The sequence below is a fragment of the Myodes glareolus genome, chromosome 9, assembly GCF_982192425.1.
Source record: "Myodes glareolus chromosome 9, mMyoGla1.1, whole genome shotgun sequence".
NCBI lineage: Eukaryota > Metazoa > Chordata > Mammalia > Rodentia > Cricetidae > Myodes > Myodes glareolus.
In genome coordinates, this window is record NC_142034.1 from 43,639,115 (window position 1) to 43,663,534 (window position 24,420).

A 24,420-nucleotide genomic window follows, 5' to 3' on the forward strand; every position below is an offset into this window, starting at 1 on the left:
CAGGCTCCAAAACTACAGAGAAACCCTGTCTCGAAAACAAAACACAAAACAAAACAAAATTATGGTTGGGGGGTCACCACAACATGAGGAACTGTATGTTAAAGGGCTGCAGCATGAGGCAGGTTGAGAACCACAGAGAAGCAGCTGGTCTTTCCCCTCTCCCACCCTGGCCTCCTACCCCTGACTTGTAGGCCAGTCCCTCCTCCTGCCACCCACCCAGAGGGCTCTGGCCCTCCTCAGAGGCCTCAGGGCCAAAGGCCCCAGCTGCTTGTTTATCCACTTTCCCAAGCAGCCCAACTGCCTGGTGTCAGGCGCACAAAGAGGCCTGTGTTCTAGAGCCTTGGAGACAAAGGGTGCAGACAGCTACTGACCTCTCCCCATTAATTCTCAGGGAGGGAGGGAGGGAAGGCAGGGGAGCCGGGCAAGAGTATCGGCAAAGCCAGGTACAGACAGGGCAAAGGAAGAGCTTCCAAAGAGGACCCTGCCAGTCCCTACACCCCAAGGCAGCTGAAGAGTCTAGTTGTTCAGTTGTCCTAATCACCGATCCCAAGCCCGCACACCACGGAACGTCACGCCAAGAGCATTGTATTCTGTATGATAACAGTCATAGTATCTAAGTCCATTTCCACACATCTACAATGCTGACTCCCAGAGCCGTGGTGAGGATGAACTAAGACAATAGCTCAGGAAAGTACAATGAGCATTGTCGACATGCTAGCCGAGGATGTCAGGAGCGAAGGGCACATAAGAGAGATGGAGAGGTGGACTGTTTGTAGCGTCGCTATTCATCTCCTTGATAAGGAGTCTTGGAGAGCTCCTTCTCGCTCTGTGCCTCCGTTTCCCCTGTGGGAAACGAGAGTGCTGAATAACACTAATACCAGCCTTGGGAGTCTATATGGTAGGAACGTCTTCCCAGGGCTGTTTGGGGTACACATGAGGGTAGCAAAGAGATGAAAACTAGAGAAGCAGCCAACGGAAGGAATGAAGAGAAACCAACCTCTCCTCCAAGGCAGCTGCACTGGGCCCCACAGAGTGACCCCTTGACCAAAGCCCTCAAATCACGGCAAGAACTGAAGAGCCCGCTGACCACCTTTGGCTCCTCCTGGCCAGGGCAGCCGGAGTGGGGCCCAGAGATCCATCTTCTCTTTGACCAGGTGCTTCAAGGTACCCCAACCAGGGCCGGGAGTTCTGATTGGGCCAAACCTGTGAGGTGGACCCATATCTCAGGCCAGTGTTTGTTTTAGGCAAATGTATGCTAAACCTCTAGTCAGTGAGAGAGGAGGGCAAATCTGCAGGGGCTTCTGATGGAGAACGGAGAACCAGTCATACAGAGAGGCCGCGTCTCGGGCTGCATGGGGGAAGGCAACAGAAGGAGCCAATGAAGGAAGCAACCCTTGAGCTGCCCTATGTTTGGCCCTTGCCTTCTCAATACATAATGCATACACACATACATACATACATACACAATACATACAAACATATGCATATACACACACATGCACATACATACATACATACATGTGGATATACATACATACATACATGCAGACACGCAGCCCTTTTCTCAGCATTTGAACCATGTATGGGGTTTTCGGCTGAGGATCCCTGATGAAGAACTCTCTTTGAGCTGGAGAGATGCCTCAGAGGGTAAGAGCACCTGCTGCATGCACATGAGGACCCGAGCTTGGGCCTAACAACTGTGCTGTAAAAAGCTGGGCATGGTTTGCATGTGCACCCCCAGTGCTGTGAGGGATGGAGTTGGGAGGATCGCTGGGGCTTGCTGGCGACCAGCCTAGTGCTAGGTTCAGTGAGAGACCCTGCCTCAAAGGAACAAGGAAGAGTGACAGAGGAAGTAGGACACCTCTGTCATCCTCTTCTGGCTTCTTGCATAGGCACAGGATCTGATGCCTGCACATTTGTGTGTGCACAACCCCACCCCCCCCCAAACATGCACACACACACACACGCACACACACACACACACACACACACACCACATCAGGACCTGCTGGATCCAAAGATGGGGACGGAAGGAAATTTCATGAGTTAAGGTATTTAGAGCACGGTAGAGGGACCATGGAGTACTGAGACATCTCTGCTTGGGTCAGATATCAAAAAAGAAGACCTGGTACCAAGGCCCAAACCCGGCACCATGGCCACCCCGTCCTGGGCAGTGCAGCCTCATCTGAGTCACAGCCAGAGCCTTTTCAAGACTCTGCAATGTCCAGGTGTCACCAGCAGCCCCTACACCTATCTGAATTCTACAGTGGAAGTCCCTCTGGCCACCCACGAGGGCTTTGTTTAGTGTCTGAACAGTATGACCACAACAGGAATGTGGGTGACCCTGAAGTGGACCGCCTCTCCATGTATCTGTCCTCTGTCCCTGCCTTCAGCAAACATTTCTTCAGCCCTATGGGGGAGAATGACAAGCTCCCAGGAAGCTCCCAGGAAGTTCCCAGGGAAAGGCCGGATATCCTGCTGGACATCAGGAGTAAAATAAAAACCGTCTCTGGAAGAGCACAGAAGCGTCTAGGTGAGTGATCATACTCCCACATGTCTGGGCCATATGTCACTCCTGGTCTCTGTGGTAGACAGAGCTGGGCTGGACCCCCCCCCCTTCTGCTCACCAGCTGTGTGAGCGAAGACAAATGACTCACCCTCAGAACGACAGATTCCGCCTCAGTATAGGCTGGGATTTAGAACTATGCAGGCTCCGGAGAAGCAGAACTGCCCAGGCCATGGTGCGGCTCTCAGCACAGCTATCTCCACATGCCGGGTGGCTAATCCCCCGCTTCGACACAAGAGTTTTCAACCGGCTGAATTTAAAAAACCAGAAGTGGATCATCTTAAAACTCAAGCAGGGTGGCGGTGGCAATGGTGGTGGTGGCCAAGTCGTCTAATTCTTTTAAAAGGGAAGGCCCACAGTATTTCAGGGGTAAATAAGACAGAAGCCACCATAATGTAACCCTTAAGAAGAGATGTTCCTGAATCCTGACAGCAGGAACCCGAAGCAGAGCCCAGAGGGCTGGGGACTTCACATGGGGACAACCAGTTGAGGTGGCTGTGCTGGACCGAAAGGATGGACACAGTATGCAGCTATGGGAAATGCCAGGGGGTCAGACAAAAGGTGGGTAGACCAAGAAGACATGGGAGGCGTGGGCAGTGCTTAGGCAGGTTCTAGTGGTACCAGTTAGCTGCGGATCCAGCAGACACTTTGGTAGCTGGAGGACCTGGAGGACAGGGAAGGCTGGCCATGGAGAAGGATTAGAAAATCCCTATCCCCTCTGTGGGGGTGAGGGTAGGGATTAGCAGGGGCCCAGGGACCTAAGCTTATACCTAGGAAGGTGCTGGAAGCCCATAATACAGAGGGGAGGAGGTAGAGAGACCGTGATGGAACTATCATAGTCCAGAGGAGCAGCCGGGGCCATGTTGGGATGGAAAGGAGAGGGCATTTGCTCCGCTTAGTGTGGGCACATGGGGCGGGGGCACACGGGGAGGCCAGGTTCACTCCCAGAGGCCATTTCAGGGGTCTGAGTAGACAAGGAGATGGTGAACAGTGTTCCTGGGGGCACTGGGTAGGCTTTGCTCAGCCTAGGATGGCATGTCTGCCTGACCACAAATCCAGGTCCCCGAGGACTCTCAGACATGAGGCGCTCCTGGCCACTCTACCTGAAAAGCTCCACTTCTGTGTGTCTCACTAATGACACTGACCTGTCCCAAGGGCAGCAGGAGCAGAAGAGGGAACTTGTCTTAGCAGGAGGACAGGCGGCTCTGGGGGACTGTGAAGGAGAAGGTCCTGTCCCCATGGCCACAAATGCAGCCTCTTCTCCCAGTCACCACCAGGCCCCAGGGGTGCTATGAGGGCCGCAGGGTGTGGGCAGCTGGGTACAAGGCACGGGGGTGGGTGACGTGATGGCTCAAAGGCACAAGCACCAATCCTATTCTCCCCATGGGTAGGGAAGACATGGAAACCTCCATTCCAAGTGCTGGCAGAATAGAGTTTGGGAGACGCTGGGCCTCTCGGCTGGGTGGAGGCTCCCACTCCAAAAGGCCAGGGCCTGAGACTGCATTTCTTTTCTTTTCTCTTTTCTTTTCTTTTCTTTTCTTTTTTCTTTGAGGAAGGGTCTCAGGTAGCCAAAGGTTGGCCTTGAACTTATTTTGTGTCTACCTGTGGAGTACTGGGTAATGCCACCATGCACCACTCATGCCTGGCTTCATGCCATGCGGGGACCAAAGACAGGGCTTGGTGTATGCTAATCTGGCCGTCTACCAGCTGAGCCACATTCCCAGCCCTCTTGAGCCTGCCTGTCTTTCTTTTTCTTTTTCTTTTTTTTTTTGCTTGTTTGTTTGTTTTGTTTTTTTTTTTTTTTTTGAGACAGGGTTTCTCTGTAGCTTTAAAGCCTGTCCTGGAACTAGCTCTTGTAGACCAGGCTAGCCTCAAACTCCCAGAGATCCGCCTGCCTCTGCCTCCTGAGTGCTGGGATTAAAGGTGTGTGCTACCATCGCCCAACTGAACTTGCCTTTCTAATTTTTCCTAACAGATGCCAATTCCAGCCATCCTTGGATAGACAAAGCTCTAGTTGGTACCCATGGACCTGTCCTGAATTCTGAAGCTGAGTCCAGAAGAGAGTACAATCCCTGCCTGATACTTGGATCTTTGGGGCACTAGGGAGGTTAGAGGTGACGAGGGCAAGGCTGTGCTCACATCTGGGAACGATCTCCTGGCAATGAGTAAGGGAGCTCACCCTGCAAGGGGAGGAACACCTGTGCTTGGACAGTGCTTCTGCAAAGGAGAGGCACACTGGAGGCCATGACATGGGCGGTGGTTCCTGGTGTCCTCCAGGCCAGTGTCAGGGCCTCTATGGACACTGTTGATGCTTGGAGCAGCTGCTCATTCCCGGGCTCTGCTGGAATTTCTCCCAAACTCAAGTGACATGCCTTCCCCATACCGTCTGTTCTTCCTCAGAAGCTGCAGTTGGGTCAAAACCTTGCATGCAGCCTTCGGGGAATTACGTCTTAGCTTCTGAGGCAAAGCAAAGGCTCTGGTGCTATTCCTTCCATGTGATAAATGAAAGACTACAGGTCCTGGGAGCCCATAGCAGGGGTTACTAAATTTTGGGCAGAAACATAGCCTCACCACCCACCCAGGCACAAACACACAGCAGCCTCCTTGAGCCCGGGGTTTTCTTCTGTGAAATGGGCAGGTTACAAAGGCCACCTCATACTGTTACCATGGAGACCAAGGGACTGACTTGAAAACTTTGCTTATTAAGGATCCCACGGGAATCAGGCAGGCCCTGGGAAGGCTGTTGGAGGGAAGCAGGCGTTCTGCCCTCCAGAAGGTTCTAAGTGGACCCTCACTGCCTGTAGGCCAGGTAGAGGACCTGCCGCAACAGCCCAAGAACCAAAGGGGCCTGTCTTAGTTACTTTTTTGTATTGCTGTGATAAAACACCATGACCAGCACTCTGGAGGCAGAGGTAGGAGGATCTCTGTGAGCTCGAGGCCAGCCTGGTCTACAGAGAGCGTTCTAGGACAGCTCCAAAGCTACAGAGAAACCTTGTCTCTAAAAAAACAAAACAAAAACAAACAAACAAAACACCATGACAAAGGCAACGTATAGAAGAAAGAGTTTATTTGGGGCTTAGAGTTTTGGAGGGTGAGTCCATGACATCATGGTGGGAGTATGGCAGCAGGCAGGCAGGCAGGCAGGCAGGGTGCTGGAGCAGTAGCCAAGAGCTCACATCTTGATCCACAAGCACAAGACAGAGGAATTTAACTAGGAATGATGTGGGCTTTTGAAATCTCAAAGCCTGCCCCCAGTGACATAACTCCTTCAACAAAAGTCACACCTCCTAATCTTTTCCAAATGGTGCTGCCAAGTGGGGACCAAGCATCCAAACACATGAGCCTGTGGGGGCCCATTCTCATTCACACCACCAAAGGGCCCATTTCCAAGAACCTCTCTGCCCTAAGATGGGCTCACAACTCAGACCCTGCTGCTCAGGGTCTGACCAATGAGACGAGCAGAGACTAAGCTGGCCCAGCCACTTCCCATCTGTCATCTCTGTGAAGCAAGGAAACTCAGTGGGCCCAGGTTCGCTCATGAAGCAAGCTGTGCCCAGAGAGGTGAGCCCCTTGTCACCGTCTCCAGGAGGCTATATCTTCGAGAATGTCAGGTACCACAGAACGAAGGGTTCTCAAGAGGCTGGAGCCATAGCTCAGTGGTAGGGCACATGTTTAGCACGCACGAGGGCCTGGACTCCATCCCCAGCCTGACCACAGCTAAAAGCCTTCTCTGTGTGCCTATAACCCCAGTGCTGGGGGAGACAGGGCAGCCAGCCTGGCCTAATCAATGAGTTTGAGGTCCAGGAAGGTACTGAACCCACTCCTAACAGCTCACTGCTACACCCATTGGTCAGCGCATCTTTCTCCCTCGTCTGAGAAGTAGCTTTTGTAGCAAATGGCAGTTAACACAGAGACCCAGGACCGGTCAAGGTGCAGAGTCTAAAAGTCTGGAGAGTGCTGAGCCCTAACTGGGACATGGGTGTCACACCCCTTCCTCCCGAGGCTCAGAGGTCATTTTGGAAGTGGGGATGGAAGAGTGTAGGAGGCAGTGGGTGACCAGGAAGAAACGGCATTTCTGCACACAGCGGAGAAGCTGCAGGTATGAACTCATGGAGGCTGTGACAGCATGCCCAGGACCTGTGTGAGCTCAAGTCAGACAGAAACCCAGCATGGAGGGAGTCAAGCCCCGCCCTTAGCTGAGGAGCCACCAGCAAAAGACAGCAGATGGGACCCTGGAGCGGGAGCTTTCCATAAAGGTGCATTCCCCGTAAGGAAGTAAATGATACTCCAGAAGCTGGCCCAACACGAGACTGTTTGGACGGCACAATTTGGACTCCGTGGGTTAAAAATATAATAATAATAAAATATTTAAAAGAGGGCAGATAGTTGGGTGGGGAGGAGGGGAGGTAAACATCATCAAAATACATCATACAAAATTCACAAATAATAGAAAATATTTTTAGGAAAAGAGTAAAGAGACTTAAGATGTGGCTCTATTCTGCTGACAGTGTGTGTGAATACCCTTTGATAATTTTTAATTATCTTCCACTTTTAGGTAAGTTCTAACTATACACTGACAGGAGGAACGGCAGGGCTGGAGAGCGTGGCAGACTCAGTCTCCAGCATCCAGCTGTAAACTGAAACGTACCCTCAGTCCTTTTATTGCTCCTCTCTCCGTGACAACAATGTTCTGGTTAATCAGCTTAGAAAAAGAAATATATTATATTATAATATATACACATACACGTGAGGAGCGACAGAGGAAAGATACTGAACATGACCTCTGGCTTCAGCATGCAGGGGCCCATGTGTGCACATGAACTCACATGTGTGCACACATCCACATAAACAAGTACATCACATGTGAGCACACACACACACACACGCCTTCTCAGATCAGTAAGTCTGAGTGAGACACACAAGGCCAGTTAGAGCCTTACACTGGCTTCTTCCGGCCCCTGTTCATGGGGCTTCCTCTCCCTTCCATGTCCTGGACACTGCCCCTTACAGCTGTTCTCCTTTGCACATGACACTAAGCAGGCCATTGTGGCAGCAGACACAGAATCTAGGTGAGGGGTTGCCAGTCCGTAGTGAGCACATAAAATCTCTTGCCCATCGCCCACTGCCAGCATCTCCTAGGGCAGCTCCACCCAGACTACACCCACACACATCTCAGGAGGGCAGGTTTTGGATGGTCTCTGTGACCAAGCAACTTCCTAAGTGAAGAAGCTGGTGGTTCTGGACTCCCCAGCATGACTGCAGGGAACCAGGGCCAGGACCCAGAACTACCTCTTGGTTTCTGCCACCATTTCTCCATAGCAGGAGGCTCTGAAGTCAGCAGGGGAAGTTCCTTAGGGACTAGGAAAAGCTCAGGCCTGTTCAAGCGAGGGCTCTCTGCAGATGCAAACCTTTCTCCAGCAGGTACTGCAGCACCAGACGGGGTGAGAGGCCACATACAAGATTCAGACCTTGATTCATAATTCAGATCTCCTCTCCCAAAGCGAACATGAAGACTGGAGGCGGGGGCAGAGCAGGGAGGGTCAGAGCAAGAAGGTCCCAGGCAGAAAACACTAAGGCACAGAGCACCTCTAACACACTGGGGCACACGCCTTAGGCCTTCCAGGCCAGGAGAGAGGTACGCATTGAGGTCCAGGCCCTCTGAAGGCACAGCCCGATGCTACAACCCCCAACTCAGATCTGCTCAGCCTGGCAGCCAACAGGGAACCCCTGCAATCTGTACGTTCAAAGGTCCTCTGTAAATCCTGAGGAAACAGGGAGTGAACAGGGCTGAGCAGCTGCTAGACTGCTGGGCAGGGAGTGGCAGGGTTGACCTCCTCTGAGGGCCCTGTCTTTGAGCATACTCAGGTTTTCTGAGCTGATTTCAGGGCAGTTAGGTGTGGGGAGGGGAAGAGTCGCAGCAGCAACAGAAAACAGGAAGAGAGCTGTGCCATCACCCCTTCCTAGCCTCCTCCCCCAGGGCAGACTGGCATCCTCTGGGTATGCAATAACTCACCTGCTACCAGCCCCTCCCACTACACCAACCTCCCAGAGTGGGGTCCCCAGAGTCATAGTAATGATAGTAATGACACAATGATATCCGGCAACAGAAACAGTTACTCTGAGCCTGGTGCTCCTAAGAACGTGCCCTGAGTCAATCCAGATACGCGCCACAAGTCTATGGAGCAGTTCCTATTATTAGGTCCATTTCCACTGATGAGAACACCAAGGGCAAATTGACACCAACCTGTTAGAAAGTGAAGCCAGAACTCACAAGAGTTCTGTATCATCTATGCGACGCCACCCACTCAATTTTCCGTGCACTTACCATGCTGAGCGGTGGCACCACCATTCTATGCGATACCACCGATTCACTCTACCCGGTACCTGCCATGCCACCGCCACCATATTACCACCACTGCCACCACCACAGTCGCCTTGGGTCACATGGCTGGCATCTGTAGAAACAATGCCATTTTGACCCGTCCCCAAGGGTCTGAGTCCATCCTGTGATACTGCCCCTTCTAAGTGTGTCTAAGGCCATGGTATCCATAGTTACAGCCCCAGAACAAGGGGCTTAGGACATGTCACTTCTGTCCTGTGCCGAGCGCGTGGCCCTCATTCTCTCGTTCACATGCACAGTAGTCACCCCACATCCACAGAGGGGAGCCCCACCTCACAGACAAGGCTAAAGGACTGGAGGACACATTCGGCAGGTTGGAAAACCACTGTGATCTCTCCAATCCCAGACCTCAAGTCGTGGACCCCAACACCCCCGAGCCTAATCACTTACTCGGGTGTTCACTAACGCTGGCCATGCCCTTGGTACACACAGTGCTCAGTCTCACAGAGAGCGACCAAAGCAAAGTAATTCCCTGCTTAGGAGGTGTGGGCCACAGAGCCCTGTGGGCTCCCAGGCCAGGACCTCACACCTGGCAGGCAAACCCCGACTTCAGGTGTGGGAGCAGGCGAGGAGTGCTTTCAGAGGACTCTTTCTTCTTTGCTTTCTTGTTTGTTTTAGTTTGCTTGTTTTTGCTTTGTTTTGTTTTGTTTTCTTTGCGACAAGGTCTTGAGTCACTCATCCTGGCCTGGGATTGGACACACAGTCAAAGATCGCCCTGAACTGCAGATCCCACCGCCTTCACCAGTCAGGTACTGAAAGCACAGACAGGCGTCCCCACTCCAGACTCACCAACTCTTCGCGCCAACTGAAAAACGGCAATCGTGGCAAAAACCATTTAGGAGCTGTTGAGAAGTCATTTACCACAATGAGCTTTCTGCTCTTCCACAAAACCAAAGGAGGCCAGGGCTGGAAAAGCCAACCACCGACATGACACTTAATGGTGATAAGTTATAGTCACCTCAGTAAAGAAATGTATGTGTGTATGACTATAGATGTGGAGGTCAGAGGTCAACTCTCTCCTGCCACCTTGTACAATCCAGGGATCACACGTGGGCTGTGGGGCCCACATGCAAAGTCTACCTACAGAGTCATCTCTCAGGCTCACCCCACTTTTCACGTGATAAGAATGACGGAGCCCGGGGGCTGGAGAGATGGCTCAGTGGTTAAGAGCATTGCCTGCTCTTCCAGAGGTCCTGAGTTCAATTCCCAGCAACCACATGGTGGCTCACAACCATCTGTAATGAGGTCTGGTGCCCTCTTCTGGCCTGCAGACATACACACAGACAGAATATTGTATACATAATAAATTAATAAATTAAAAAAAAAAAAAGAATGACGGAGCCCTGACTCAGGCAGCCCCCACCAGCCCTCACACCTACTGGCTCTACCAACAGTCTAGACCACTGCAGAGGGCAAGGAGCTATCTGGGCTCTACGGCTGCTCTGGATGCCAGCCAACTCTGTGCCCAAGGCTAGTGCCTGTCACCCAAGCCTAGCATCAGCCTGCCCATTCTCCTCTGCACTTCCGTCCTGGTTATCTTGTTTGGTGTGCTGAAGTGTCAACAGATCTGCAGCTAAGACACCTGACTGCTTATTGCCACCCCTCTTCCCTCTACATCAGCCCCAACCTCAGCTGGAACTGTCACCTCCCACCCAATGCTCCCTGCCATTGTGGCAGCAGCACCCAGTCCCCTAGCCTAGCCTAGCCTGCGCTCCTGACTCTGGACGGGGCCATGTGGCCAATGTCCCAACATGTCTCCCTCCCTCGTCCCACGAAGGACATGTCTCCTCTGCTCATCCCATCTTGCATATCAGCAGAAAGGCATTAACTACCTTTGAAGAGGACAGGCTTACCTAGAAAATCCAAATAAATCAACTGGAGAATGACTAGAATAAATGAATTCATACTAGTGCTGAAATAGGAGACAAACTGACAAAAATAAACTATATTCCTATATGCCGGTAACATATAACTAAATAATAATAATAGTAATAATGGGTGTGTTGTGGAATATTTGACTAACTAGGCAAAGACATGTTGCATTTATCTGTGCTGCGTTTGTTTAAGGATGTAAAGATGCATTGCTTTGCCTGTCTAAGGCACCTGATTGGTCTAATAAAAAGTTAAACAGTCAATAGATAGGCAATAGAGGGCTAGGCAGGGCTGGCAGGCAGAGAGAATAAGTAGAAGAGAGAAGAGAGAGAGAGGGAGAAGGGGAGAGGAAGAGAGGGAGATGCCCAGGCCAGCCAGTCATCCAGACAAGGAGTAGGACATACAGAATGAAAGAAAGGTAAAAAGCCCCAAGGCAAATCGTAGATGAAGAGAAACAGATTAAAATAAGTTACATGAGCTAGTAGGATGAGCCTAAGCAAAAGTCGAGCATTCATAACTAATAATAGGTTTCCGTGTCATGATTTGGGAGCTGGTTGGCGGCCCAAAAGAAAGCCTGCTACAATAATGAGGCCAGATGTGGTGGCACACGTATTTAACCCCAGCACTTATTTGACAGGTAGGCAGAGCTCTGTGAGTTTGAGGCCATCAGGACTACATAGCAAGACCCTGCCTCAAAAAACAAACAAACAAACAAACAAGTAAACCAACAATAGGGGCTGGAGAGATGGCTCAGCAGTCAAAAGCACTGGCTGTTCTTCCAGAAGTCCTGGGTTCAATTTCAGCACCCACATGGTGGTTCATGACCATCTGTAACTCCCAGGTGATCTGATGCCCTCTTCTGGACTCTATAGGCACTATGTGTGCATGGTGGACAGACTGTAAAACACCCAACACATAAAAAGGAAAAATAAATTAATTTAAAAACAAATAAACACAGCCGGGTGGTGGTGGTGCACGCCTTTAACCCCAGCACTCGGGAGGCAGAGGCAGGCGGATCTCTATGAGTTTGAGGTCAGCCTGGTTTACAAGAGCTACTTCCGGAACAGGCTCCAAAGCTACAGAGAAACCTTGTCTCGAAAAACCAAAAAACAATGAAAAAAAATGAAAAAAGTACTTTATCCTTAGTGGTAACAGTACATTAAATATTTAATGTTAATTTAGTATAATTCCTAGATACTAATTTTTAATATTTTTCTGTCTAAGTTAGTAGGTTAAAAGTAATATTTATTAAAGACCCTGAAACAGAGCTATGTACTTTAAAACCTATTAATGGAGACAGAAGTGTGGTACACGCCGATAATCTCAGCACTCAGGAGGCTGAGGCAGGAGAATTGTGAGTTCATGGTCAGCCTGAACTACACAGCATGACTTTGTCTATAAATAAACATAAATCCCATAAGCTCGCTCTATCTATCTATCTATCTATCTATCTATCTATCTATCTATCTATCTATCTATCCATCCATCCATCCATCCATCCATCCATCCATCCATCCATCCATCCAATCCATCCACTATCATCTTTGTGGTGCTGGGGCTCACACCCCAGGTATCATACAGGCTAGCAAACACACTACTGAGATATAATTCCAGCCTCAGGGAGTTCTCTAAAAGAGACTGATGAGAGGCAGGTGGTGGTGGTACATGCCTTTAATTCCAGCAAGTGGATCTCTGTAAGTTCGAGGCCAGCATGGTCTACAGAGTGATTCCAGAACAGCCAGGGCTACATAGAGAAACCCTGTCTCAAACACCCCCCAAAAAGGGGGTAGGGGAAATGAGGGACTAACTGTGTGATTCATTTGGTAGATTGTCACCTACACACACACACACACATACACACACACACACACACACACACACACACACAGAAACAACAGCCACAGCAGCAGTTAAAAATGAAAATTTCGGGCTGAGGGTGTAACTCAGTGTCACTGCTTTTGCCTGGGATGCTGAAGGCCCTGGGTTCAATTCTGAGTGGAGAGGGGAGAATGGTTGACAGTGTGTAGCTGGGGGCAGGGGCTCCGAGACACCCACACCACAGTCCAATCCTCTGAGCAGGGCCAAAGGAGGCCTCAGTATAGGCCCTACTATCAGTTACAGCCCCACCTTCCTTCCATCCTCTGGAGGGTGTCATCTGGGGAGGGCTGAGCCCTGGGACTCCACCACGCCAGGGCCCAGCTCATCGGCTTACAGCAGCAAAAGGGATTACTGGGTGAAGGGGTCAGAAAATGGTCCTGTTAGACAGGAGAACTATGCCCTGACCGTCTACTGCCTGCCAGGTGGCTGCAGCTAATTACGCACCTCATACGCCAAGCGCGTAATTGAAAACAATGTTCTCACCAAATCGAAATGGCGAGAACTGGAGGAAGTAGGTTAATAGCTTGATTTGCTCATTCCACAACACATGTATGTACACAACACATGTATGTACACAACACATGTATGTACAGAAGCATCACACTGTTCTCCATCAACATTTCCAATACAAAGTGTCAACAAAAAACACACACTCACACACAAAAGTTAAAAAAAGCCACCAACTCACCCCCCAAAACAAACAAACAAACAAACAAACAAACAAGCACCATCCAGGTTTCTCCCCTAGCCTTCCTGCCCCGTTAGGGAGCTCTCTAAGGACAGGACTGTCCTGTTCATCTGTGGATCCTGTAGCCACCAGTGTGACACGGAGGAGGCTCTAGAAGCGACATGTGGGAAGGAAAATGGACACCCTGCCCATCAAACCACAGAGTAGCAGTCACCTGCGCTCTCACCGTGCGCCAGCACAGCGGTAAGGACCCGGCAAGCATTGTGGCCAGCAGTCCCACTGCACAAGGAGGCAGAAGCACAGAGTAACTTCTTGGAGTACCACCATCGGGGAGATGCCTGTAGCCAGCAGCCTCCCCAGCCCAAGGCAGAGCCAATTGGCTAGTGATAAGGTGTAGGTGGGATAGTGGAACAGGCCCCCTACTGAGGAGTAAGCTCGTGGGAAGGCAAATCCTGTGGGCCCCTAGGCCAGCCTCTTGTCTTTCCTTTTGACTGCGGCACTCACTCCAAAAGGGGTCACAGATCCTAGGCTATTTCCGCTCAGTCCTGCCTCCAACCTGGCCACTCTAGCCTCAGAAAGCCCATGAACCCTCTGCTGCGGTTTCTCCCATCCCCCACCTCTGAGAGCCTAAGACACCAGTTCTTGCGCCAGTAAGAAGGCAGCTTTGGAACCAGAAGGACCTGTGTTCACCGTGGGTCCTGCCTGAGTCACTTCAGCTCCCAGATCTTCTGACTGTTGAAGGATGAATGTGTCTGTTTCCTTATTCTTTCTGTCCATAGAAACTACCAGTGGAGGCTGGAAGAATTCTGCTCTTTGCACAAGAAAGCCTGCAGTAGAAAGTACCATGCAGAAAGGGACAGGGGAACTGGAGAGATAGCTCAGCAGTTAGGAGCACTGACTGCTTTTCTAGAGGACCGGGGTTCAATTCCCAGTGCCCACATGGCAGCTAACAACTGGCTGTAACTCCAAGATCTGACACCCTCACACAGACATACATGCAGACAAAACACCAATGCATATAAAATAAATATTAATTAATTTAAAAAAAAAAGAAAGAAAAGAGCAGGAGGCATTCTGGGACCCAGGGCAGCATAGACACCTGGGTAGTCCAGGGTACTCACACAAGAGTGCAGTAAGCCTGCAGTAGGTTGAATGTGTGTTTCTTATCTCTAGCCTTCCAAACAATCCCTCAAAGAATGGCCTTGACCTCCAGTTTATGAATCCTTTTTGAAAGATTATTTTAAAAATTTAAGCTGGGCGGTGGTGACATACTCCTTTAATTCCAGCATTCAGGAGACAGAGACATGTGGATCTCTGAGTCTGAGGCTAGCCTAGTCTACAGAATGAGTTCCAGGACAGCCAGGGTTTCACAGAGAAACCTTGTCTCAGAAAACAAACAAAAATCTGGGCTGGAGAGATGGCTCAGCAGTTAAGAGCACTAGTTGCTCTTCCAAAGGACCTGAGTTCAATTCCCCGCCCCATACGGCAGCTCAGAACCATCTGTAACTCCAGTTCCAAGGGATCTCATACCCTCTTCTGCCCTTTTTGGGCACCAGGCACATATGTGGTACACAGATACGGATGCAGGCAAGACACCCATACACACGAAAAGCAACAAAAGAATTTTACATGTATGAATGTTTGCCTGTTTAGTGCCCAGGAAGGCCAGAAGAGGGTGCTGGATCCCCAGGAACTGGAGTTACAGCTGCCTGCGAGCTGCCATGGAGTCCTGGGAACCAAACCAAGTCTTCTGCAAGAGCAGAAATCACTAAAGCCATCTCTTCAGCTCCGTGAACTCCACTTTACAGAGAGGCAGACAGGTCCGATGGCCCTAACAAACACCCTCGGATTCTTTAATCCAGGATTCTTTTAACCTGGATTCTTTAATCCAGGCTGCAGCTCCTTTCAGGACGACTCCAGTCCTACCACCACTAACAGCCTGTAGACATGAGGAATTATAAACTAGTTCATGCTGGCCAGGACAGCATGTGCTGGGAAGTTGCCGTCCTTCTCAACATAAGAACCAGACAGTCCTGTTTTGTCCCTCTGGTCACCATCTGCCCCTGTTCGGGTCTGAGTCTCACTCTCCTTGCCCTTCCTGTGTCTCTTCTACACACAACCAACCACTTGGCACCCCACCGAAATGCCAGTCCCACCCCTGAGTCTGTACTTGGCCTGACGTACTCCAGCAGTAAAGACTGGATTGGAGTCCAGTGGGGGGATGAATGGACAGGCAGATGGCTAGAAAAGGGTGGGTGGGCTGGATGGTTTTATGTCACCTTAACATAGCTAAAGCCATCTGGGAGGAATGAATCTCAATTAAGAAAATGCCTCCAGGCTGGAGAGATGACTCAGCAGTTCTTTCAGACGACCCGGGGTTCAAGTCCCAACACTCACATGGTAGCTCACAACTGTCTGTAACTCCAGTTCTAGGGGATCTGACACCCTCACATAGACACACATGCGGGCAGAACACCAATGCACATAATTAAAGAAAATGCAATGTAAAGATCAGGCTTTACAGAAACCTGTAGGGCATTTTCTTAACTAACGACTGATAGGCGAGGGCCCAGTCCACTGTGGGTGGTACCATTCCTGGGCTGGTAGTCCTGGATTTTATAAGAAAAAAGGTTGAGCAAGCCATGGAGAACAAGTCAGTAAGCAGCACCCCTCCACAGGCTCTGCATCAGCTCCTGCCTCCAGGTTCCTGCCCTGTTTGAGTTCCTGTCCGGACTTCCTTCAGTGATGAACAGTGATAAGGAAGTGTAAGCCCAGTAACCCCTTTCCTCCCCAAGACGCTTTGGTCGTGGCGTTTCATCGCAGCAACAGAAACCGTGACTAAGACAGCAGGTGAGCACACAATGAAGGAGGAATGGAGGAATTGCTGACTGGTGGCTAGGAGGATGGATGAACCCGCAAAGCACACATGCAGGTACAGGAAATGGTGAATGGGTAGAAGACGGAAGAATGGCTAGCTAAATGATGTCCTAGAGAGTGGGCTGGCGGATGGGTGAATGGGTGGAGAGAAGGAAGGAGGAACGGAGACAGCGTCCAGCAGCTGTATGCAAGAGACTCAGACAGAGCCTTGTCTATACAGAATGGCCTGGCTTTGGAAGGGCTGAGCCCCAGCTCTCTGTTGCATTACTTTGAAACAGTGGTTTTCAGCTGCGTAATGCTGCCACCCTTTAAGACAATTCCCCAACCATAAGATTATTTTTGTTGTAACTTCACAACTGTAGTGAGCTCCTCCCCATTTCAGGATTTGCTTTTGTGCATGTGAACCTCGTAGCTGGCTTGTCCAGGTACTGGCGTTAGCCTGGGGCCCTCTTGTAGACAGTGCACACTACAGGTCACATGAACCCTCTAGAAAAGGCTGTCCATCTTCTCTGGGCTTTGTCCTTTGAGCTATGAGCAGTAAGATGTGGGCTGGACATAGGGCATTGGTCCAAAGGGAAGAGACATTCTCACAGCAATAACATGGGCTGTGGCTACATAGGGGGCTCATATACAAACAAGAACGGCCTCTTCCACTGTCCTGTTCCTGAGAACATAGCTGTGAATCTTTAGCAGGGTCCCTAAAGGTGTCCATTTTTAAGCTGTCAGACATTCTCTCTCTCTCTCCCCCCCCCTTCTCTCTCTCTCTCACACACACTCACACACACACACATACGCACACATTCTGGAACTCACTAGGTAGATCAAACTGGTCTTGAACTCACAGGGATCCACCTGCCTCTGTCCCCCAAGTGCTGGGATTAAAGGCGTGTTCCACCATGCCTGGCTGCCAGTCGCTTTTCTAGTCATGGTTCCAGCCCCATCACGGCTTAGGTCCACAGACCTGCTGCTTTCCAGGCCTGGAACACAGCAGGGATGCAAGAGGGAAATGGCGTGGAAAAGGTCTCACATTAGAAACACGCTAAGAGTACTTGTATGGGAGGCACCCTCGAGATTACTCTGCAGAGTTGGACATGGTCACATGTTTGTTACCCCAGCACTTGGGGTGTAAGCAAGAGAATCAGGCGTTCAAGGTCATGCCCACCTACATAGTAAGCTAGAGGTTAGCCTAGGTTAAATTAGACCCTGTCTCAAAAATAAAATAAAACATAACAACAACTAGAATCAAAAAGCAGAATGACTATTCTATAAAAATACAGGGTTACACACTCAATAGGACAGGGGTGGAAATGTAGACAGCATGATGGTACCAGGCCACTGCTCCCTGCACCCTGTTCCCTGCACCCCACACCCTGCACCCTGCCTGGGCTCTACTCTGTTCAGCTCTCAGGCCCAGGCAGCTGTCTAGGTTCCAGGTTCCTTCTCTACCCTACCTGGTGGGACTTCTTGGAGCAAGAGGGAAGGAAGCCTCGATCCACAGCACAGGCAAGGCTGTACCCTCCTACTGCATCCTGCATCCCCTAGAGAAGACTAGTGTTTCCGCCTGCAGTGGGTCTCAGTGCATGGTGTCAGGAAGACCAGGCCCTCCAGGAACAGTCTGAAATCTGTTTTCTTCCCAGACAACATGCTCAGCATAGCTCATTCTGTGCACTGGAGCTCTGGCCCTAGGAAGAAGAGACAGCTGGGGTGTTCCTGTGGGCAGCCACAGGATTAACCTGGCCCAGTTGGATTTCAGTGCTGCCTCCCCAGGCTAAGACCCCTCCTTCCATCTCTTTCCACAGCCTCATTTCCTTTCTCCTTCTCTGCTTCTGTGCTGGGGAGAGCTCCTGGGCCTAATCGCTGGGCTGGGCCGGGCCTGAAGGTCGCTCTGCACCCATGCAGTATGTGGTATAAAGTTCCATCCCACAGGCCAGAGATCCAGTGAACTGCATGGAAGCCTCCTCACTTTCGGGTTCCCTACCCACTACACCCTCCGAGGGTACCTCTTGCAGCTTAGAAAGTCTGGAAGACCAAATTCTCCTTCATTGCAGGTTCACATATCCTGCAGAGATCCCAGCAAGCAAGGCAGGGGCATGTCTAGCACCTGCCAAGCCCCCACACCTGAGTGCTTCCTCCTGATCTCCAGCCTGTGTCTTGGGAACAATGGTATCATTGACAGAGACCTCAGGGTGGCACCAAGATCTTAGGTTATCAAATCAGGCGACCATAGGAGGCCAATCTGGTCGACACACGACAAGATCAATGAAGCCCATACTTCAGACCTCGTGACTGTCTAACTGGTGTCCTCCTCCTGTACTGGACTCCATGCAGGATGACACATTTACACACCCTTCACTCCCCTTGGCCATGTTAAGGAGCTCTGGGGAGAGCCTGGTGGAATGTCCTGGGGTGGTATTGGGGGGCTGTCTGCTGTTTCTCTTGGAATGATTACTCCATCACAGTTGGGAGCTGAGTGGAGTTCTCTCTCATCCCTTCACAGTGAGGGTTGGCACTGACCTTGGGGGCCTTCTGGGGTGGTATTTGCCAGGTTTCTCCTATCAAGTCGCCCTTTCCCCTCTTCTCCTACTGGACTCCTAGGAAGTCAAGACATAGCTCATACCCCGGAGTGGGGAGTCAAGCTTCCCCTCCGCGATTAGGAATTATTGCACACAATTATATGATTGTTTATTTACTTTAAATATGGAACACTTCATGAATTTGTGTGTCATCCTTGCACAGGGGCCGTGCTAATCTTCTTTGGATCGTTCCAATTTTAGTATATGGGCTGTTGAAGTGAGCACTTTTTTTTTTTTCTTCCTGGAGACAGGGTCTCATTATTCCAGGCTGGTCACAAACTGCCTATGTAACCAAGGATGGCCTTGAGTTTCTTTTTCTCATGATGTGTGTGTGGACACACACGCGGCCCTCGGAGGACAACTTTCAGGAATCACATCTCTTTCCTTCCACCGTGGGATCGGGGGACTGAACTCAGGCCACCAGGCTTCTGTATCAAGCTTGAACCTGCTGAGCCAACTTCCCAGCCCCAACCTTGAATTTCTGATCCTCCTGCCTCTGCCTCCCACGTGCTAGGGTTACAGGTGTGTGATGCCATGTCTGCCTCTAAATTTTTGTTCTATTAACCTGTATTGATATACGTAATAATGAGATTTGTTATGATATTCTGGTACATGTATGGGATGTGTTCCCACCACTTCATCCTCCACTAACCTCTTGCCCTCCTCCCAACAAATCACCTTCCCCCCTCCCCGCATGTCCTCCCCACCCGTTTCTCGTCTTGGTGATGCAATGAATTCCACTAGGGTTGCTTACAGGAACGTGGGTGAGAGGCCTCCTTACCATGACTACATCTTTAAAGAAAGCGGCTCCTCTTCCCTCAGCAGCCATCAACTGTCTACAGATCTTTAGAGAGAGAGAGAGTCCTCATGAACCCTCCCCAACAGCTACTACTAACTGCCTATAAATGTAAATGGAGGGCTGGGGCCTTCTGAGTTCTCCCGCACCCCATGACGGGATTTTGACTGGTCCAATCTTATGCAGCCATATCCATTTTTTTGTTTTGTTTTGTTTTGAATGTAGCTCTGAGAATCAAATCCAGGCTTCACACATGACAGCAAAGCACTCTACCACCTGAGGACATCCTCAGCTCCTCCCGTTCTCCTGCCTGGGGGACCTCTGCATTATTAATTCATCTACTTATGGATGCTCTCATGGGTATTTGTTTCATACTCTCAAACCTACTGTGTTTGATCCTGATCTCCCTGGTAGACAGTGCAGTTAGTAAAATGTAGACAGTGACCCTCATGTCTAACAAATGATCAATCATTGTCTCTAGCGTACCAGTGGGTTGGGGAATCAACGTCACAGGCAGATGTGTAAGCAAACATGATAGAAACAGTCTGAGCCCACAGTCTGACTATCTATGAGGAGCAGTGCTCCGGTGTATTTGAGAATTTGACATAAAGTAAACAGTGTGTTTCCATGGGCCTAAGCGTGGAGACTGCAGAACAACCCCACGGAGCCCCAGGCCCTGTCCGTGGTCCTGCCCCGCGTCCCAGTGTTCTCCCTTCCCCTTGCGGGAGGATTAGCTAGAGCTGCCTCTGGCAGCAGGGAGGATGGAGGAGCTCGGGAGCAAGCAAGATGAAGCTGAGCAGGAAAGAGGGAAGAGCCACAGGCTTAGATTTAAGGAACTAATGAGAGACAATAGGCCTGATGCTTTTAAAATCCGGACCCAGGAGGGGACTGTGCCAGAGTCACGTGGATCAGGCGCACTACACAGTCCTGGAGAGAGAGAAGGAGCTCGTGGACATTTGGGGGCTAAAGAGAGAAACATGGAGAGGGTCTGCATAATAAATATGATGCTAGTTTATGTAAGCTCAAGTGTGAGGATCACTTGAGGGAGGGGCTAGGTTAGAATACATGGTGCAGTATGACCTCATTTCACGGAGAAAAGCTACATCTAAGTACAGGAGTAGCTCGTAAAGGAGGCGACCAGAGTGTCCCCTCCCTGGGGGACAGGACTATAACCAATCTATTTTCGACTGTCCACATAATTTAGTAAGAAAAGGAATCACTGGCCATCCCCAGGGTGGAGGAGCACTGCCTAGGTTGAAGTTTTCAAACAGATCCCTGAGGTTTTAGTAGCCAGAAACCTGGTGTGAGCAGAGTGTGCGGAAACACCGAAAAGGCAGCCCCTCCCCAGTGTGGGGACTGACCAGGTCCAGCCCTTCACTGAAACAGTCAACACATCAATGGCCTCTGTGGAAACCTGGCCTCCGCTGCATGGGCTGGAAATGGCTTCAGGGGAAGAAGGCGCAGAGTAGAGGAGAGATGTTTTCAAATAGTTAAAGGCTACAGTGCAGAAGGGAAACCCAGGTGAGTCCCCATGCGGACACATGATGATTAAATGACAAGCAGGTTTCTTTCTGAAGTATAGAGGGAGGAGGATCTGAGGACAGGAGGTGTCTGGCCAGCCTGGGGATATGGTTACAGGGCTTTGGCCTATTGCCAGAGATTGCAGTGAGGCCATTCCTATATCTGAGGGTCTCTGATTCTGGAATTCCAGGTTTCAGCCAAAGCAAGGAGGAGGTTCCACACCAGCAACCTGAAGCCGCCTGTGCTGGGGACTGTACAGTCTGCAGTCTCCTGTGCTAGGGCTCAGCACATGACCTCCTGTTAAGGGATGCTCAGCCTGTGGCCTCCTGTGCTAGGGGCTGTACAGTCTGCAGTCTCCTGTGCTAGGGGGATGCTCAGCCTGTGGCCTCCTGTGCTAGGGGCTGTACAGTCTGCAGTCTCCTGTGCTAGGGGGATGCTCAGCCTGCGGCCTCCTGTGCTAGGAGATGCTCAAGCCTGGGGCCTCCTGTGCTAGGGGCTGCTCAGCCTGCTCCGGTGGGAGATGCTGGCCAAGCAGAGAGATTCCGCTAACCTCTGAACAAGAAAAGCAGAGGTAGCAGCGGCAGATGCCCCCGAGGAAAGCAGAGAAGGGGTAGAGAATGGGCTTCAAGAGGGAACAACAGCAGTAAGCTTCCTGGGATGGGGGACCCACACCTGCCTCCCTCCTCCACCTTCTGCTCTTGGGGATTCCCAGGTTCTGGTCAATGCCCAGCTATCTAGAAAGGGGTTGTTATTACCTTCCACTTGTCAGGTGACAAGAAGGCACCAGTCCAGCTTCCCCACCCCCATATTCTAAAATGCCATTCTGACCTGTCCTGAGAACAGAGACACCTAGTACCCATTGGAGACCAAGATCCCAAGCTCCCCACATAGGGCTTGAGGTCTCAGATGGCCTTGGAAACCCACAGCTCAGCAGGGGCTTCTGAATCCAGGAGATGCTGACCACGGCGGGGCTGCATGAACACAGTGCCCTGTCCTCCCGTCAGGCACGGACACTAGCCCCCATGCGATGGGGAGTTATTCATCACACACCAGCAGTTCGGATCCTGCCATTCCAGACAGGCTAACAGCGCCCACAGTTCTGCTCTGTGCCACCCATGTGACCTTACACCAACACCAGAGGTTCAGCTAACCACTCCCCAGCTTGGTCCTGGCTGGCCCACTGCAGGCAGCACAGCCCGCTGCCAGTCAGGCCTGCCCATCTAGCTTCAGTGGGAGGTCACTAGGAACTGGGCCAGAATCCAGGGTGGCCCCAAGCAGATGTCTCCTTCTTTTCTAGGTTGGGTAGGTGCGGCTAAGGACCAGAGGCTGCAGATCACCCTTGCTTGTCCCTGTCACCCCTAGGCCTGGTGCGGTGCACACATACCCCTGCGAATTGATTTGTGTGCGAGGGGGTGTCCAGAGGCTAGATTTAAGAGCCCCTCTGATTGGGGATGGCCCGGAGGGAAGGGCAGGTGCACAGGCCGGTCACCGCGGGCGTGCCATGTGACGCACAGGCCCGGGGTGTGACAGCACGGGGTCCCTGCGGTTCCCCCAGCATGGGGACGCGCGCGCGAGCTCCTTACCTCCTCGCCTTGGCCGAAGCGCAGGCCGAGCGCCGCGACGCGCTCCACGCGTAGAAAGCCGTCGGGGTCGCGGCCGCACACCTCGAAGACTTCGCGCAGGCGGCGCACGGAGCGCAGCAGAGCCGCGGGGGCGCCCGCCCAGCCCGCGCCACCCGCCATCCGCGCCGCCCGCAGCTAGCCCGAGTCCCGCGCCGCCGCCGCCATCGCGCTCGCACCGCCCGGGTCTGCGGCGCGCAGCCTCCGCCAGCGGCGGCCGCTCGTGTCAGCCGCTCGTGTCTGCCGCGCGCCGCGGGCCCGCGTGGGGGCGGGGCGGGGCGGGGCTGCAGACAAAAGGACCCGAGCCGCCCCAGGCCCCGCCCCTCCTAGACCTCAACGGGAAGGGATTGGGGGGCCCGGGCCCCGCGCCGCTCAAACACCCCGCGACTAGCCAGGGCACACGTCCGTCCTTTGTTGGTTCTGGGCATTGCAGGTGTCCCTACCTTAGTGCGTTTGATTGCTACATTCACCTCCCAGGAAGCTGAGATGCTGTGGAGGGGCCACGCAGCTTGTTGAGGGCAAGGGAGTGGCGCAAGGTGCGGGGGACCCTGGAAGGGTGGCGGGTGGAGGGGACTAAAGTAGGCGGGAGGAAGAAAGAATGAGGCCTTCCATTAGGTTGGTGTCATCAGGACTCAGGAATACCTATGGCTTGGGAACCCAGAGCTCCTGTTCTCTTGCACTTTCCTGGCAGCTCCTCAGAGTCCAGGACTCCATCCTGAGTGTGGTGACCCAACCTGTGCCATGCCTCCTTGGCAAAGTTTAGCTGAGCGCCTTGGGGCCCTGCAGAACCCAGGTGCAGTCCCTGTCCACCTACCACTCGTTCAGCGCCACAGCCCTAAGGAGGGCTTGTCCCCTGCTCAAGCACAGACCTTACCTGAGCGCACCTCCAGATCAGCGCCGCTGTCTTCCTCAGGGAAGCCTCGTCTTTTTGCTCCACCTAAGCTCCCAGCCCATTTCTGAAACTCAGCTAGAGTTAGCATGCCCCTTGCCATGGTAGGAAACTCTGAAGGTCATGATAGGTCTTAGTGCCCTCATGTCCCTGATCTCCGGTCAAGTGTGAGCCCAGAGCAGATGGTCAGCCACATTCCTTACAGGAGCCTAGAGCAATTCAGTGTCCTGGGCAGGCGAGAGCAGGGGACCAGGACCCTGTTCTGTACAAGGACCTCCCCTCTCTGAGACTGTATCCACTCTGATCTTCAGGGCAACTCTCAAATGTGCATGTCCTGTGCAGGGATTGCTGGGTCTCCCCTGGATACTGACTCCGGGGTGAACCAGGCTGTTTCCAGCTGATGCTCTTATTCTTCCATAGGTCAGATCTCCCTAGGAAGAAAGCAGTGAGGGTTTGAGGGTCAGCGCGTAGTGTGTTCGTGATGCCAGCCATTGGAGAGGGGAGGTGTACTGTTCTGGGAAGTAGGTTTTTTCTGATGGCTGGATGTTTCTCTGTGAGGTACTAACATATGTATGAATGAATGAATGAATGAATGAATGAATGAAAAATGAAAGGCGAGTGGCCGTTGGAGTTTGGCCCCTGGTGGGAGCTGCAAGAATATCTCTCAGAGCCCACCCTGGCAATACAACCCCCAGAAGGGAGCCCTGGAAAGCCAGAGACCTCACTCACCTCAACCGGCTT

General features: G+C 51.7%; 1 protein-coding gene and 1 non-coding gene across 3 annotated transcripts in view; both read right to left on the bottom strand.

Moving 5' to 3' along the window:
* Window positions 1–22,928, bottom strand: part of Rab11fip4 (RAB11 family interacting protein 4) — a 112,078-nt gene extending 89,150 nt beyond the window's left edge. For both annotated transcript variants that reach the window (XM_085695481.2, XM_085695480.2), the window contains exon 1: window positions 22,755–22,928. In XM_085695481.2, the coding sequence (XP_085551607.2) occupies window positions 22,755–22,913 (159 nt within the window). In that variant the 5' untranslated portion in view covers window positions 22,914–22,928. The remainder of the gene's footprint in view (window positions 1–22,754) is intronic.
* Window positions 18,973–19,079, bottom strand: LOC146893171 (U6 spliceosomal RNA). Its single transcript, XR_015003938.2, has one exon. It is a non-coding gene; the product is annotated as a U6 spliceosomal RNA (small nuclear RNA).
* Window positions 22,929–24,420: the final 1,492 nt, after the last annotated feature.